This window comes from Lathyrus oleraceus, chromosome 1 (assembly GCF_024323335.1).
Source record: "Lathyrus oleraceus cultivar Zhongwan6 chromosome 1, CAAS_Psat_ZW6_1.0, whole genome shotgun sequence".
Taxonomy (NCBI): Eukaryota; Viridiplantae; Streptophyta; class Magnoliopsida; order Fabales; family Fabaceae; genus Lathyrus; species Lathyrus oleraceus.
The window spans coordinates 391,468,946-391,488,048 of record NC_066579.1 but is presented as its reverse complement, the minus strand read 5'-3'; the positions used below and the strand labels follow the sequence as shown (position 1 = coordinate 391,488,048).

Sequence of the window (19,103 nt, the reverse complement as noted above, 5' to 3'; positions counted from 1 at the left end):
CTAAATCACCTAGCATGCAAACATCAACAACAATCCACAATAACTCACTCACTAATTCCTCACCGTGGGAATTAGCTACCACCATAAAGGCCATACTATGCACGCTAAATCACCTAGCATGCAACCATCAACAACAATCCACAATGGACATATGCTCACACTCTAAGCCGTAAACAGTCCATCCACAATTGCATACATAATAGATATATTCACAGCATTATGCATACCATCATACATCAATCAGCATATTTATCACAAAAGCATATCATGTCATGCCAAATAATAAATCACAGTATTAGCACACTCTACTAATACCTATACTGCTCAAAACAACGGGAAATGATCCCTACTATATCCTACACCAATATAGGCCAATCATCAAATATGTCCACAATATTTAAATATCAATTTTTCACTTTTCCAACAGCGTTAACCCGTTAACGCCCTGGGTTAACCCGTTAACGCAAGACAAAATACAATTTTTCAGTTTTTCAACAGTGTTAACCGGTTAACGCCCTGGGTTAACCTGTTAACGCAAGACAGAATACAAATTTAACAATTTTTCAACAGTGTTAACCGGTTAACGCCCTGGGTTAACCTGTTAACGCAAGACAGAATGCAATTCTAACAGTATTTCAACAGCGTTAACCTGTTAACGCCCTGGGTTAACCCGTTAACGCAAGACAGAATGCAATTCTAACAGTATTTCAACAGCGTTAACCTGTTAACGCCCTGGGTTAACCCGTTAACGCAAGACAGAAATTAATTTTTTTAATTATCATAACAGTGTTAACCGGTTAACGCCCTGGGTTAACCGGTTAACGCAAGACAGAAAGCTGTTCCTGCGCTAACAACGAACAGAATGCAGAATTACCCGCATTTTTCACCGTTGGAGGACTTCCGGACCTCCGATTTCGATTCCGTAAAAAGCTACACGTCCAGAAAATTACGACTCATCCAAATATAGATTCATTCACAGTTTTAACGTAATTTATTCATCACAATTCAAAGGTATTCATCAAAACCTAATTAGAGTCGATTCAATGGCTTATTACTACCCATTACATGTTAATCCATAATACCCATTAAACGACGATAAACCCCCCTTACCTGAGTTAATCCGGCAAATCCTTCTTTGACCTTCCACAATCGTGAATTCTCCTCTGAGCCCTAGCCTCTTCTTCTCCCTTTCTCAGTTTCTTCTCTTTTCTCCCAAATGTTACGTGTTCTCTGTTTTCACGTACCGATAGAAAACTCTCTCTAGCCTTTCCACTTCCTTCTTATAATAACAAAATTCTTAAATTGGATTTCTCTCTTCTACCCTCGGTTATTCATAAAATTTCCAACTTTATTATTCCAATAATAATAATCCAATAATAATATTCCAATTATTTAATTAAATTAATAAATATACTATTAAACTTAAATTAAATAATTATCATATTTTTATCGGGGTGTTACAACTCTCCCCCACTAAAAGAGTTTTCGTCCTCGAAAACATACCTCAAGCGAATAACTCTGGATAAGACTCCTTCATCTGACTCTCAAGTTCCCAAGTCACATTGCCACCTGCTGGTCCTCCCCAAGCTACCTTTACCAAAGCAATCTCTTTACCCCGCAACTGCTTCAACTCTCGATCCTCGATCCTCATAGGTGATGTTTCAACAGTCAGGTTATCTCTCACCTGTACATCATCTACTTGGACCACATGCGACGGATCAGGAATGTACCTCCTCAACTGAGACACATGAAAACCTCATGCAAATTCGCAAGTGACGGCGGTAAAGCGATACGATAGGCTACCTCCCCTATCCTCTCCAAAATCTGACAAGGACCAATAAATCGAGGTGTCAACTTCTTCGACTACAAAGCTCGACCAACCCCAGTTATCGGAGTAACACGAAGAAACACATGATCTCCCTCTTGAAACTCAAGTGACTTCCTCCTCTTGTCGTGATAACTCTTCTGACGACTCTGAGCAATCCTCATCTTCTCCTGAATCATCTTAATCTTTTCCGTAGTTTGTTGAACAATCTCCGGTCCAACCACAGCACTCTCACCGGACTCATACCAACATAAAGGTGTCCGACATCTCCTACCATACAAAGCTTCAAACGGTGCCATACCAATGCTCGAATGAAAACTATTGTTGTAGGTAAACTCAATCAAAGGTAAATAACAATCCCAAGCACCTCCCTTTTCCAAAACACAAGCCCTCAAAAGATCCTCCAGTGACTGAATTGTCCTCTCAGTCTGACCATCAGTCTGCAGATGATATGCAGAACTCAATCTCAGCTTAGTTCCCAAAGCCCTCTGCAAACCTTCCCAGAACTTCGATGTAAATCTAGGATCTCTGTTCGAAACAATACTCGACGGAATACCATGCAAACTTACAATTTTCTCAATATACAACTCAGCTAATCTCTCTAACGGATAATCCATTTTGATCGGAATGAAATAAGCCGATTTTGTCAGTCTGTCAACAATCACCCAAATAGCTTCAAAATTCTTAATTGTCCTCGGTAAACCAGAAACAAAATCCATACTGATACTATCCCACTTCCACTCTGGAATAGCCAACGGTTGCATTAGCCCAGACGGCTTCTGATGCTCAATCTTTGACTTCTGACAAGTCAAACAAGAATAAACAAAACTCGCAATTTCTCTTTTCATTCCCGGCCACCAAAATAACTTTTTCAAATCATGATACATCTTCGTAGCCCCAGGATGAATACTCAGGCCACTACGATGTCCTTCCTCAAGAATACTCTTCTTAAGTTCGGTAACATCCGGAATACACACCCGATTACCAAATTTCAAAACACCATTCTCATCAACTCTGAATTCACCACCTTGATCTTGATTCACTAGAGTCACTTATCAACCAAAAGCACATCGGATTTCTGACCCTCTCTAATCTCATCCAGAATACCACTCGTTAACGGTAACGCCAACTTAGAAAATCCCTCAATGAATTTCCTATAATAACCTGCAAGTCCAAGAAAACTCCTTATCTCAGAAACTGACTTCGGAGCTTCCCACTTAGATACCGCTTCTATCTTAGAAGGATCAACAACAACACCACCTCTTGAAACCACATGACCAAGAAAACTAACCTCTTCTAACCAAAATTCACACTTAGACAGTTTAGTAAATAACTTCTTTTCTCGTAGAACTTCTAAAACCACTCTCAAATGTTCAGCATGCTCTTCTTCAGATTTCGAATACACCAAAATATCGTCAATAAACACCACAACAAACTTGTCTAGGTACGGATGGAAAATCCTATTCATATACTCCATAAATACCCCAGGCGCATTAGTCGCACCAAAAGGCATTACAGAATACTCGTAATGTCCATACCTTGTTCTGAAAGCAGTCTTCTGAATATCCTCCGTTTTCACACGTATCTGATGATACCCCGATCTCAAATCTATTTTGCTGAACACACTCGCACCAACCAACTGATCCATCAAATCATCAATCCTCGGCAAAGGATACCGATTCTTGATCGTCACTTTATTCAGTTGCCTGTAGTCCACACACAACTTCATAGTACCTTCTTTCTTCTTAACCAATAACACTGGTGCGCCCCACGGTGACACACTCAGACGAATAAATTTCTTATCCAACAGATCTTCCAGCTGACTCTTCAATTCAGTTAACTCAACAGCAGACATACGGTACGGAGCCATCGATATCGGCCTAGTACCAGGTACCAAATCAATCGAGAACTCAACTTCACGCTCTGGCGGTACTTCATTCACTTCTTCAGGAAACACATCAGGAAAATCACACACCACGGCCAGATCGCAAATCACCAGTTTATCTTTAGCCTCTAAAGTCGCTAACAGCATAAACAGCTCTGCCCCGTCTGCTACTACCTCATCATAGGGAGTGTAATACTTCGACAGCTTTGTGAACTTAGCAGCATACTCAGTAACAGATCGGTTGCCCTGCTTCAATTCTAAGAACTCTATCTCTTTCTTTCCTCTGACATCCTCTGGAAAGTACTTCCTCAGGAATCTCTCTCTGAACACCGCCCAAGTGATCTCAACACTCCCAGCAGCTTCCAACTCAGTGCGGGCAGCAACCCACCAATCATCTGCTTCCTCTGACAGCATGTGCGTACCGAACCTGACCTTCTGGTTATCGGCACACTCAGTCACTCGGAAGATCCTCTCGATCTCCTTCAACCACTTCTGAGCACCATCTGGATCGTATGCTCCCTTGAACATTGGAGGATTGTTCTTCTGGAACTCACTCAGTTGACGAGCAGCTCCCAGTCCCACAACATTCGGATTCCCTCCAAGTACTCCAGCTAGCATACCCAGAGCCTCAGCAATCGCAGCATCGTCTCTACCTCTTCCAGCCATCTCTATTCTGAGAACCCAACAAGCTAAAACAATAAGTACTGATAGGGTTACACAACACCTATCACGTACAGGGAAACAGAATAATTACGACTCGACTCGACCGACTATGCTCTGATACCACTAATGTAACACCCTTCTAAAATACCCCAATAATTAATTAATTCAACAAATATAAATCAGAGTAGATATGCAATTTAAGGGTGTCACACTTGACACTTCACACCATTCACCATAATAACTTGTCATGCTCAATTATTAATCAAAATAAAACATTGCATAATTCGCAGCGGATAGAGATCTAATCAATCATGCAAACCATGTAACACATTACATGTAAAGTTGTTCAACAACCAAAATGAAACAAAGTAAAACATCCCGTCCCGATGTTACATCTACCAGAGCATGACCCACTAATGAACTACACTAGACTCCAAGCACTAGCTTCTACTCAATCACTGCTCGTTACCTGAAACATAGTTGTAAGGGTGAGTTCCTCAATCGATATAATAAGCATTATAAAATATCATGTAATGCTAAGTAAATTAACACATTTCATCACCCAAATCAGATCACACATTCAGCAACGGCAACATCAACTCAAAATCATAATCATACTCAACCCAACACAAAACACACGTATAATATTGGAATACATCCATTCATATTATACGCCATACATACATTATGCAATGAGACTCCATGCATGCGGTACCGACTATTCGTGAACACATAGTTCAACCTCACCGATCAAATCCAGATACGGCTACCAAGCTCACTAGTCCCACTCATTTGAGACCTAGTGACTCACTCACTAATTCCTCACCATGGGAATTAGCTACCACCCCAAGGGCTATGCTATGCACGCTAAATCACCTAGCATGCAAACATCAACAACAATCCACAATAACTCACTCACTAATTCCTCACCGTGGGAATTAGCTACCACCATAAAGGCCATACTATGCACGCTAAATCACCTAGCATGCAACCATCAACAACAATCCACAATGGACATATGCTCACACTCTAAGCCGTAAACAGTCCATCCACAATTGCATACATAATAGATATATTCACAGCATTATGCATACCATCATACATCAATCAGCATATTTATCACAAAAGCATATCATGTCATGCCAAATAATAAATCACAGTATTAGCACACTCTACTAATACCTATACTGCTCAAAACAACGGGAAATGATCCCTACTATATCCTACACCAATATAGGCCAATCATCAAATATGTCCACAATATTTAAATATCAATTTTTCACTTTTCCAACAGCGTTAACCCGTTAACGCCCTGGGTTAACCCGTTAACGCAAGACAAAATACAATTTTTCAGTTTTTCAACAGTGTTAACCGGTTAACGCCCTGGGTTAACCTGTTAACGCAAGACAGAATACAAATTTAACAATTTTTCAACAGTGTTAACCGGTTAACGCCCTGGGTTAACCTGTTAACGCAAGACAGAATGCAATTCTAACAGTATTTCAACAGCGTTAACCTGTTAACGCCCTGGGTTAACCCGTTAACGCAAGACAGAATGCAATTCTAACAGTATTTCAACAGCGTTAACCTGTTAACGCCCTGGGTTAACCCGTTAACGCAAGACAGAAATTAATTTTTTTAATTATCATAACAGTGTTAACCGGTTAACGCCCTGGGTTAACCGGTTAACGCAAGACAGAAAGCTGTTCCTGCGCTAACAACGAACAGAATGCAGAATTACCCGCATTTTTCACCGTTGGAGGACTTCCGGACCTCCGATTTCGATTCCGTAAAAAGCTACACGTCCAGAAAATTACGACTCATCCAAATATAGATTCATTCACAGTTTTAACGTAATTTATTCATCACAATTCAAAGGTATTCATCAAAACCTAATTAGAGTCGATTCAATGGCTTATTACTACCCATTACATGTTAATCCATAATACCCATTAAACGACGATAAACCCCCCTTACCTGAGTTAATCCGGCAAATCCTTCTTTGACCTTCCACAATCGTGAATTCTCCTCTGAGCCCTAGCCTCTTCTTCTCCCTTTCTCAGTTTCTTCTCTTTTCTCCCAAATGTTACGTGTTCTCTGTTTTCACGTACCGATAGAAAACTCTCTCTAGCCTTTCCACTTCCTTCTTATAATAACAAAATTCTTAAATTGGATTTCTCTCTTCTACCCTCGGTTATTCATAAAATTTCCAACTTTATTATTCCAATAATAATAATCCAATAATAATATTCCAATTATTTAATTAAATTAATAAATATACTATTAAACTTAAATTAAATAATTATCATATTTTTATCGGGGTGTTACATAGAACATATTCCAACCAAGAAAAGAAAGAGAACTTAGTGAAAAAGGTACAGGTCAAATGATTTTAATTGTTTTCTTTATTACAGGTAAAATGACTTTTATGATTTTAATTGTTTTTACATTTGTCATCTGATTTTAATTGTTTTCTTTTTTACAGGTAAAATGATGATGCTGGATATTTGTTTAGATGGAGATGCTCTATTGTCGTCAAGCCTCATTCGCGTAGATGATGATGCTGGATATTTGAAAGTATCCCTCTACGACAATGGAACATGTCCATCTAAACATATATCAATTCTATCTTCAAAAGATAAGGGTTCAATGTTGGCAAGTTACATTGGTTTCCTTGTTCGACAACATATTCCGATTACATGTGATAATTGGAGAAGTCCGGACTTGAAGGTTGGCAAAGAAAAAATATGGTCGGAGATACAGGTACTTACCATATATTGTTATATGTTTTTTGTTGCATCAACTTTGCAGCTCTGTATTGTAGGCAGAATTTAGGACTTCTCAAAGTTGATTTCTTGTTACTTTGTCGTTCATAAAATACACCACTAAATTCTCTGCGTTTAATTTTTAATTTTTTTTCATCAGGCTTGTGTCTCAATAGAGGATGGGTATCTACCTAAAGTTACTTTTGTAGTGGTCCAAAAGAGACATCACACCCGTCTCTTTCCTGTCAACCCCAAAGAGACCGATAGAAGTGGAAATATTATGCCAGGTTTTTTCAATATATTTCTCAATGCAGCTGGTATATATTATCATTTGAATTTATCACTTTTTGCTGATTTTGTTGTTCTAAATTGTCAAAGGAACCGTGGTAGACACCAGCATTTGTCACCCTAGGGAATTTGATTTTTACCTTAACAGCCATGCAGGAATTCAGGTAATATTAGCTATGTCATTTAACTTTATGCCATTGTTTACTATTTGTTGCCCAATCGCCTTTTGACAGTTCTGTGTTATTTGCATTTGGACGTGTTCTTTTTGCAGGGGACTACTTATGCTGCCATCTGTTGTTTTGGTTGAGCCTTATTTTGTATGGATGTGCGATAGAACTACTAGACAGCTTTTGGATATACAGAACATGTTTGCCACCATGGGTGGATGGGCGTTTTTGTTTAGTATTGGTTAGAACTACTAGACAACTTTTGGATACAGTGGTCACTGGGTGTTGGTTGCTATGTTTTATTCTCTTAATTGTAGTACTTTGAGAATATGTTGTTGTATATTGTTGATCAAAGAATCATATATTAATGTTGTATATATGGAGGATTAATGTTGTATATAAATGGATTCATGTTGTATATATCAATGGATTAATGGTGTATAACATTGGATTAAAGGATGAAATCAATATGAATTCTACACTTTTGCAGCATGCGAACAGGTTACCAATTAAATATATATCCACTGTTTTTCAAACAAATTTTTTTAAAATAACTAACACTTTAGAGGGCGCTTTGTCCAGAAAGCGCCCTCTAAACACTTTACATTGACAACTTTAGAGGGCGCTTTTTCCTGAAAGCGCCCTCTAAACACTTTACATTGACAACTTTAGAGGGCGCTTTTTCCTGAAAGCGCCCTCTAAACACTTTACATTGACAATTTTAGAGGGCGCTTTTTCCTGAAAGCGCCCTCTAAACACTTTACATTGACAACTTTAGAGGGCGCTTTTTCCAGAAAGCGCCCTCTAAGGTGTCCCTTTATGGACCACTCCAGAGGGCGCTTTTGTCTTAAAGCGCACTATAATGTGACCACTTTAGACAACGCTTTCTCCAGGAAAACAAAGCGCTGTCTTTACCTATGCCAGCGCCAGATTAGAGGGCGCTTAAAAGCGCTGTTATAGGCCAAAATAAGCGCCCTCTTTTCCCTTATTTGGCGTAGTGAAGGGATTTGATATGAATTTTTCATTAAACGGATAAGAAAGATGTTTTTTAGTGATTAGTTAAACATAAAAAAAAAATATAAAATTCCAAGCCATCATCGTTACTCACACCTCACTCACGTTAATGCCACATATTCATTTTTGGAACATAATTTTTATAAAAAGGTTAACGGTACATACATTTGATAACTTAAAGGACCATCTTGTAACAAAAAAAAACTTAAAAGACCAATTTATTACAATAAAATAACTTAAATGATCACTCGTGTAATTTTGCATATTTATTTTTATAAATTGATTTCTTTTTATATGCTCAAATAATATGTAAATAAAAAATTAATCTTATGAGTATATTTGAAATCTTATTATTTTTAGAGTTTTATTTTTATAGTTATGCAATAATTCTTAATTTATATAATCATAATCTCACTTATCGTGGATATAATATATATATATATATATATATATATATATATATATATATATATATATATATATATATATTTTTTTTTTTTATTTTGAATAAAATATAATTTTTATTAATTTGCATAATTGTATAAATTTTGTTTAGTAAAACAATTAAATTTATTTTAATTATAGTAAATTTTATATTGATAATAGTTATAGCCTATCGGTACACTATTATTAATATAATATATTCATATTCAATGTACTTGTGATTAAGAATATGTAGATTATGGTTGTTAGATTTTTTTTAATGTTTTGTGACATAATATTTGTATATAGTTATATTTTTTATTTAATTTTGTTGAAACTATTATTTGAGAAATAAGAAATTATTTTAAAAATATGTAATACTTTATAATATCCAATAATTTATTTTCAATAATTTTTATTAAATTGAAATCCAATTCTCTTTGTATTATGTAAGTGATGGACATACCCTAACGGACATTGTTTGACATGATCATTGTGTGATATATAAAATAATTGAATATTTGTTTAACTATTTTTCAAAACTTTTAATCTTAGTTCAACTATTATTCTCTATTAAGTGGGAGAATTTACATGTCAATTTTATAAAATGAGAATCAAATGTTATTTAGTTAATATAATATTATTTCATGGAGACTTGTATGGAGGATATTATAGTCTTATATTATTGATGAAAATTTACGACTACTTGTGTTATATACATAATATTAGTTAAATTAAAGTCTCGTATTTTTTCACTGCATATAATATAATATTTTTCTCAAATGTGTGTAATTTAAAAGTGCAAGAAACACGAGAAAAGCAAGTTTGAATTGGATTTCTGGATTTAAAAACTTTTGCAACCCAATGTCACACACAACAAAGATAATGATAAAAATAAGAACACAAATATTTTTATTCTAGTTCGCTGTTAATGAAGTTACGTCCAGTCCACCCACCTGAGTGATTTTGTCTTCTTAATAAGGACTTAATCCAATAATTAAACTGATTATTACAACTCATAGATCAATTGTCTAAGACTTCTTGAGAATTCTGACTATACCTCAGTCTCTCAAGCAATTACAACTCAAAGACTAATTATTAATGACTTCTTAAGAATTTTGACTAAAGTCAGTCTCTCAAGGAAATAAACAGCTGTTAATAAAATTGATTGTGTTTACAATAGTGCTTCGTAACAAATGGATTACACACAATGTAACTCAGTTTATACACTAGAGAATAGTTGAAATAATACTCAGTGTTTCTTCAAATGATTTTATTTCTTGATGATGATCACCCTTAAGGACTTCTTCGTATTTATTCTTGTTCTTCTGCCACGACTCATCGGGGAGTTTCCTCGTCCATGATTAAGGTTTATTGTCCATGACCTCTCATCTTGCTCCAGGGTGATATGGGTTTCGCGTAGGGATTAATATATGTCTCAACTTTTAAGGTGAGGATTCCTAAATAAGGATCCATCACGTTCAAAATCCTTGAAGGTGACAAAGATTCCCACATAAGAATCCAACATGTTTAATAGCCTTAAAAGGCGACAAAGACTCCCAAATAGGTATCCAACATGTTTAATAGTCTTAAGAGCCACCAAGGGCTCCCGCACAGGGATCCAACATTTTCAATAGCCTTAAGATGCGATAAGGACGCCCGCATAGGGATCCATCATGTTCAATAGCCTTAAGAGGTGACAAGGACTCCCGTATAGGGATTCATCATGTTTAATAGCTTTAAAAGGCGTCAAGGATTTCCATATATGAATCTAACATGTTTAAGAGCCTTAAAAGGCAACAAGGGCTCACACATATGGATTTAACATGTTTAATAGCCTCAAAAGGTGGATAGGACTCCCACACATGGATCTAACATGTTTAATAACCTTAAGAGGCAATCTCGACCGTATTCCTTTGCTCCTTGATATTTTGCAAGTAAACTAGTGACAATTTATAACTTATATAAATAATGTGAGGAACTCATTAAAAATCAAGTGCTAGTTTAACAACACGTGAAAACAATGCCCCCACACAGACACGTCATTATCCATATAAACATGGCCAAGAATATAACTCGCCTAAACAAAATAAACATTAAACAAACTAAAATAATAAGTCCTCTCGCCCTAACAGTCATCTCTCCCCATCTGCAGACTTCATGTTCTCTTCGTTTGGATTGGTTATGCCTTCCTTAGTGGAAACATTCTCGGGTGGCTTTATCACTACTTTCATATTCACGGTGTTCACGCCTACTGCTCTGACCCTTTTTAACTTCAAGCTTTCCACATAGCATTTTTTGGCGATCTCCTGGTTCCCTTGGATAACACTGACCCTCCCATTTGAGAGAGGGTACTTCATGCATAGATCTAAGGTATATAGAGCATCCCATAACTGGTTAAATACAGACCATCATATGATCAATGACTAGATATCTTACTTTGACCTGCCTGACGTTTTCCCATGCTCCAAAGGTAGTCGTCAATGTTATGTAGTCCTTCGCCTTTACCGACTCACCCGAGAAATCCACTAAAGATCCCTATAAGGTTTTTAGGTCATCCACATTCAGGCGGATCCTCTCAAATGCATCTCAAAAGAGGATGTCCACATAGCTCCCCTAGTCAATCAATACTATTTTGATATCCCAATCGTCACATCGAACGACGATAACCATGGGTTCATCGTTGTGAATGTCAGTGGCATCCTTCTTAGAAAAGGTAATATTGGCCTATAGAGCTTTTGGCTCGCCTGCCTCTAAATCAATGGGCGAGCCATCAATGATTAGGACCTGTAAAGCTTGTTCCTTGCAGGCGGGACCGAAAATCCTACACTCAATAAATCCTCTCGCGATGGTGTTAAGGGCATGGAAAATGAATTTGTTCTTACCTCCTTTAGTTGGTTCATTACCCTTCCTGGATCCTGGAATGTTTGATGAGTCTCGCTTCTTAGATATGGGTTCGCACTGGCCTCTAGCGGTGTTGTCCTTGATATATTTCTTCATATGACCTTCTTGGATAAGGCGCTTTATCTCATTTTTAAGTTGGTAACAATTTTTCGTTTGATATCTTTTAACCTTATGGAACTTGCACTAACTGTGAGGATCAGGTCCCTTGACATCCGTCTTAGGAGATAACAGTTGGGGGATATTATGGATATGTAAGACCTATCGCCATACATGCTCTCGATAGGCATTTAGAGGAGTGAAAATTTTGGCGGACTTTCCACTTTGTTTGAACGCCGCTTTGTCTCTCATGGGCGACATGTACTAGTTCCTTCGTGAGTTGTCTGTGTTGGGAGTGCACTTTTTTGTGTCATGAGCCTTCTTATCAGGATTACTCTCCTTGACCTTGATATAACATTTTGCTCATGTCAGTACTTCAATTAAAGACAATGTTGGTCTTTAGGTGAGGGATTCATTGAAGTGTCCCGCCTTGAGCCGCTTCTGAATTGCTCATTCAAAAAATTTCCTAGTTTGGGTGAACTACATTGATTCGTTGAAGTGTCCTTCTCTGAGGTTGATATGTGTGATGAATAGAATGGTAGCAGTCAACTTTCGGTGTCTACTTGAAATGAATTAATGGACTAACTTCCTTACTAGGTCTTGAAAGCTTGTGATAGAGAGCCTATAGAGGCCCATACACCATCTCAGGGTTGCGTCCCTAAACGTTCTGGTCAAGTGCTTGCACTTTAAGTATTTGTGTGCCCCAATGATGACCATCTGAGTGTTGATGGAGTACACATACTCATACGGGTCGCTGCGTCCATCAAACTTAGCATACGATGTCAGTTTAAAGTTCTCTAAGACGGGCGCCTCCCATATCTTGTCTGATAAGGGTTGGGGATCTAATACCTCAAGTTCATCCACCATATATGATTCTTAATGGCATTATTGGATATGAAGAGCGTTATCCTCCAAGATTTGGTTATGGTGATGAAGGTCGTCCATGGCAACACACATCTCGGCTCTGACACTTTCCTCACCGTCAGATTCCTAACTTGTCATCGTGTTGTCTTTTTGTTCACCATGATGAAGCATGATCGCAAAGACAATACTCCGGTTGAATGTTGTGATGATGGCCCTGGTCAGTTTTACCGGAGCCCCACGGTAGGTGCCAATAGTACTCACTAAAAGTACACACGTGTAACAACCCCTAATGGATAAGGGCCATCAGAGGTTTTAGGGTTGTTGTGGTATTGAGAGTTAGCTCACGCGAGGTGAAAAACTATTGTATATGCGTATTTTCTTTTGTTGTTAGTTAGGTAAATTTGTAATGATATCGAGGTATTTATAATCCCCTGGGCATGTATCTCAGTCTCTTTAGGATATCGTAACCACTTCGAAAATGGGTGGTTGATTCCCTGAAACTTAGAGAGCATAGTTAAATCCCATGATCCATAATGTCATATTCGTTGACCTGATACACTTTCTATGCACGATTGTGCGTTATGGACGGGGACTCCCGGGTCACGGGCGACATATATGGGAAAAGGTGTTCAATCTGAAATGGGGGCATTTAACCAATGAAATTGTGACTTTGGGAAAGACGATGGACTAAGCGTAAGCATTCACCATGCTCCCAAGATCTTTTCTGATTATACCACTACACCATTTAGCAATGTAGGTCAGAGGCTCCTATAGAGAGCCCCTAATTTGTCGGACCATCATAATAGTCACACATATTAGACTGATTAGGCTCTTCTGCATGCTTCTCTAACTCAACATAATCAATCACATAAGCCATTGCTTCCTTATCGCCATCTTTAGAGCGACCAACTCTACCTCATCTACGTCAGAGAGTACATGGTCGGAAAAAGTCTTTGATCCTCCTACAGTGAGAACGTGTGGGAGTTACTCTAATAATCCTAGTGCGCAAATGACGGTACCCATAATCTCTGACGTCTTTATTAGAGCTCTCTGCAACATCCCTAACAGGTTTGTCGTTCAATCTCGATATGATGCTACCGTCTCTTCCTCTTATCGTCACTAAAAAACAAAAAAACTAAGCAATTAAAAAAACAACATATCAATGTCATCCCTAACCAAATTTACCGAATTTTCTAAATATTCAGTTGTATATGAGTTTTCATTAGGTTAAAAAAATGGTATAATACATATGAATTTTACCAAAATTTTGAAAAAGATCCGAATAACCTATGAATTTACACGAAATGTTTTTAAATATATAGTAAAACAAAAAAATGTGATATCGATGTTTTTAAAATCCAATATAAATACATGCAGATATACCAGATTTTTCATGAGTATTATAATAATTTAATAAAACAAAAAAAAAAGACATAGTTACTTGTGAATATCCCATAAATTTCTAAATAATTCAAAATCTTACTATGTATTTTGAAAATTTTTAAATAATCAGTAGTCCTTCTATTGAATATTTGTAGTTGTTTTTTGTCCCCTTCAGATTTGTAGATGTGGCAGTGATGTGGAAATGCTACTTGACGACGTCACACATTTTTGCCAGGTCACATTAAAAAATTAATTAATTTAAAAATATAATTACTATGTGGCACATGTCAATATATAATTGGACAATAATATTAAACAACCAAATTTTTTTTGAAACCAATGAATTTATGACTCATATACTTATAGTGCGTTTTCTATTTGAATGTCCGTAAATGCATTTGCTTTATAAACATTAAATTTGTTTCTATACAAAACGATGTGAGACTAATCCATTAAAAAATACTCAAAGGAACATGTAAATGTCTGGCTTTTTTGGGGTATCTCACTAACATACCCTAAGATTTAAATTACTTAGTCAAATTAATTTGACAATCTGTGTTTAATAATTGATGCAAGTCACTGTATGACAGACTGTAGGTCACTTGTGATACATTAGAGTTCCCCATATTTGATGCACACACTCAATAATCAAGTCCAAGTTTTGTTTAAGTCTCTCACTCTCCCTCTGTTGTTGGTAAGCTAAATTGCAAATTTTATGCATGTGCAAATTTTACACAGTTTTAATTCTTTCTCTATGTATTATCAGATTTTTGAACTGCGAAAGCTCTTCCATCATATTTGACATATGACTTCAATATACATGTAAGCCCAAATCTCTAATGTACTAAAAGTCCAAACTTTGTGCAAGTCTTTCTAATCTTCCTATTATCATAGTTTTCGTCTATTGTGGCTAAATTTAACTAATGCACCCATCTCTGCATATAATGGATTTTCAACCTTGACTTCAATATAATGTTAAGGTAAACAGTTCAAGTGGGTGATGTTATTTGGATGGCATCATTCGTTCCATAATGATTAGCTACATAAAACTACATTGTTCACTCCTCCTCTAGTCTCCTTTAATCCGAGCATAAAAACACACTCCTAACTATATAACATTACATGTTACTTCCAAATCATCTTTGCAACATATGAACTCATACAATATAATGACAACATCGTGTAACATACATAAGTAAATACAACTTGTGGCTGAATGGTGGCAGGAAATAAAATGATCCGACACACATTGAATCATACCAAACTTTTTATATTTACAACATTTCAGTTTTGAACATTTTTTAATGGATTAGTCTTACATTGTTTTGTATAGAACCAAATTTAATGTTTATAAAATAAAGTATTTATGGACTTTCAAATAGAAAAGATATTACAAGGCCATTGGTTTCAAAAATTTTAAGGCTAAAAGATTAAAAAAATAAATTTAGGAGAATCAAAATACATTTAAGTATTTTTTATTTAAAAATTATTTTAGTCAAACCATCCCAAGTGGTGGCATGTTTAATTTTGGGGGTGTGAGGTTAAATTCACATGAGTTTTGCAAAGCTGAAGTAGCCAAGAGAACAGACAGAGCCTGAGACACGTGATCTCTCTGTGGGATCTGTTGCGGTTTCTTCCTCTTCATTCCTTCGATCCCCCATCTCAGATTTCAAACTAACCCATTCCTTCTCAAGTTTTGGGTTTAGATCTCTCTCTAATTACCAATTATGTTCTTCTTCGATTGGTTTTATGGCATTCTTGCTTCCCTTGGTCTCTGGCAAAAAGAAGCCAAGATCCTCTTCCTTGGTCTTGATAATGCCGGCAAAACTACCCTTCTTCACATGCTCAAAGATGAGGTTAATTAATCCTTTCCATCTTTAACCCTTCATCATCAAAATTCGATTTTTGAATAAAAATCTGATTTTTTTTTATAACGTTTTTCGATTTTTGTTGCAGAGATTAGTTCAACATCAGCCGACCCAACATCCCACTTCGGAGGAATTGAGTATCGGAAAGATCAAGTTTAAAGCTTTTGATTTGGGTGGTCATCAAATTGCTCGTAGAGTTTGGAAAGACTATTATGCTAAGGTCTGTTTGATTTGGGTTTAGATCTTTCTTTCGGTTGATTATCAATTTCTTGTTTTTTTAAATTGCAAATCATGGTGTGATTTTGAGTTTATGGAAGTGGGATTTGTTTGTGGTGATGGTTTGTGGGAGGTGTTTTTGTTAGTGCCTTCTGTGCTGATTGGAAAATAGCTTCCAATAGCTGTTGATAGCTTCTGTGCTGTTTTATTTTTGAAGCTCTATTGCTTGTCAAGGTTATGATCTATGTTGTGCCAACACTATGGATGAAAGTGTGTCTAAGGTCTGACATGTGTCAGTTTCGACTACGGCGGCACATTCAACACTTAATTTTCTTAAATTAGTATAGGTGTCAATGTTGTATCTAGTGCTTGGGAATTTCTAGTAATGATGCAATGCAACTAAGATGTTCAAAAACTCAATTACTTTGTAGCTTCTTTAGGAGCTTAATTGATTGTTTTTCCATTCAAATAGCATTTCTTAAAAAAAATGTATTGTTTTGTTTTGTTATTTATGACTTTCTGCCCGTGCTGGCTTGTTAATTAGTGTCACTCTCTGTAGCACCGACACATATTTGTGTCATACACTAACATGATATCAACACATGTGATTACATTCAAATCATTAATTTTCTCAAATTAGTTGACTTGTTAGTGTCGTGTCTGGTGTCATGTATGTTAGTGTTGTGTCTGTATTAGTGTTTCCTAGGTGTTACTTCTTGTTGTATATGTGTCGATCTTTTGTTGCCGTTGCTATAAATATTTGAAATTTTCAGCATCTACGTTTTAGATTCTGGATTTGTGCAATTTTTTATGATTCATTCTTGCTAATAATTTATTGTAGCATAATTATTGACTGAATTTTACACAAGTGTTCACTGATTCAGAAGTTTAAGCCTTCATAATCCCAGATAAAGCTCTTTGTATTTATCTGATTCATGGGAGGCATAGAGTAACAGGAAGTTTCGCTGATAGCACCTCTTTAAACCCTTCAGGAGGTGTTTACTAGTTGCCTTCCACACATGTACTTTTTAATGAATTTAATCATCTCTTTTAAGCACTCGAAGACGAAGTTTTGAATTGACTTGTTTAAACTTATCTATTTGCATAAGCACTTGTGAGACTGTTTTGACCCGACTGATTGTCCAGGTGGATGCGGTAGTTTACCTAGTCGATGCCTACGACAAAGAGAGGTTTGCAGAATCTAAGAAGGAGCTTGATGCCTTGCTCTCAGACGAATCCTTGGCAAATGTTCCATTTCTTATTCTAGGAAACAAGATTGACATCCCGTATGCGTCTTCAGAAGACGAGCTACGATTTCATCTGGGCTTAACCAATTTCACCACCGGTAAAGGAAAGGTGAATCTTATAGACTCCAACGTTCGACCTCTTGAAGTATTCATGTGCAGCATTGTCCGCAAGATGGGATATGGCGATGGGTTCCAGTGGCTTTCACAATATATCAAGTAGAGTCCAATCTGTTTGCTGGTCAAACTAGGCACTGTTGTGCAGTTAAATCACAAGTTATTTACCTTTTGTTTTTGCTTTTGATTGGATTATTTGATACAAGTTGCAGTAATATTACATGGCAATAACATTTGTATCTGTAGAGGTTTTTTTTGAAGTACTTATGTTGTAGGATGGAATGGCTTGGCAGAAACTTAAATAATTTTGAAGAATCTTAATACAGTTTTTTCCTCTTACATGTTAATGGAAGCAGTGTTTTATCTTATCTACCTTATGATATGACTAGGATTTTATGACAATGTTAGTTTCAATACTTTGTTAATGCTAAAAAGCTTTATGCAAACATAGTTACACTTCAACTTTGTATGAGGAGGAGGCCAAATTTTGGAGACTTATTTTGTTTGTTTGATTTATGAGTTGAATGTTGAAGTTCTTATATTACACCAACTCATATATACATTCATAATTTGAATATCAAATTGATATCCTAAACAAATGGAGGTACTTATTGGTCTCATCTAAACCCCAAACTCTTAAAATTTATGGGATCTGATTCATTCATACAAAATCAGTTTGTAAATTAAGCATTGCCCATATTTGTAAATATAATAAAGAAAATGTTGTTTTCACTCTTAAGATGCGTTTTACACTTCTGGAAATTAAAAAATGATCTTCCTATGTTCGATCTCCGAACGCACCTTAAATCACAACAACTTTTGTAATTCAAACATACACACCATTTTTTTCTTCTAAAATATGGTCTGGAGATACATCTTGGTAAATTTTATGGGGGTGTATCCGAAGACACATCTCTGAAAGATCCTCTGAAATCATTTAAAATGTATTGTAAGCGTGTTAAATACAGATAGTGGATATTTTGGATATACATCTCCGGAAATCCCACTTAATGATTTCAAGGCAACAACATTATTCTAACATTATAATTTTTTGAGGATAAGTTATATTAAAGTAAAATCAAAATAAAATAAAATTATATTAAAATAAAATGAAAGTAAAAAGTTACATATTAATTAAAGTAAAATCAAAATTTACCAATCATACATAACTTGTTTCAAAAATACAAAAAATAATACAATCAAACATAACCTACTGAGTATATCTAACCCCCGACTTCTCCCCCTGTTTTGCAAGACACTCTGTGCCTCCGCAATAATGCCTTCTACGAGGACCAACTGGGGGTTGCTTCCATAAAAAGTCATGCATCTATGTCTGATCTCGTCATTTCTACAATATACCGACAAACGTTGTTCATGTCAT

The 19,103-nt window shown here is 36.3% G+C and overlaps 1 protein-coding gene and 1 non-coding gene across 2 annotated transcripts; both read left to right on the top strand.

Moving 5' to 3' along the window:
- Positions 1–15,801: 15,801 nt before the first annotated feature.
- On the top strand, positions 15,802–18,069 carry LOC127073849 (GTP-binding protein SAR1A). The gene is made up of 3 exons (XM_051015083.1): positions 15,802–16,133; positions 16,234–16,365; positions 17,508–18,069. The coding sequence occupies exons 1-3, from the start codon at positions 16,005–16,007 to the stop codon at positions 17,826–17,828; spliced, it is 582 nt and encodes a 193-aa protein (XP_050871040.1). The 5' UTR covers positions 15,802–16,004; the 3' UTR covers positions 17,829–18,069.
- Positions 17,263–17,384, top strand: LOC127116795 (small nucleolar RNA snoR83). The gene has a single exon (XR_007801582.1). It is a non-coding gene; the product is annotated as a small nucleolar RNA snoR83 (small nucleolar RNA).
- Positions 18,070–19,103: the final 1,034 nt, after the last annotated feature.

Coding starts and splice junctions, on each gene's coding strand:
- LOC127073849 (XM_051015083.1), top strand. CDS start 16,005: ATGTTCTTCTTCGATTGGTTTTATGGCATTCTTGCTTCCCTTGGTCTC. Junction 16,134..16,233: donor TTCACATGCTCAAAGATGAG/GTTAATTAATCC, acceptor TTTTTGTTGCAG/AGATTAGTTCAACATCAGCC. Junction 16,366..17,507: donor GGAAAGACTATTATGCTAAG/GTCTGTTTGATT, acceptor CTGATTGTCCAG/GTGGATGCGGTAGTTTACCT.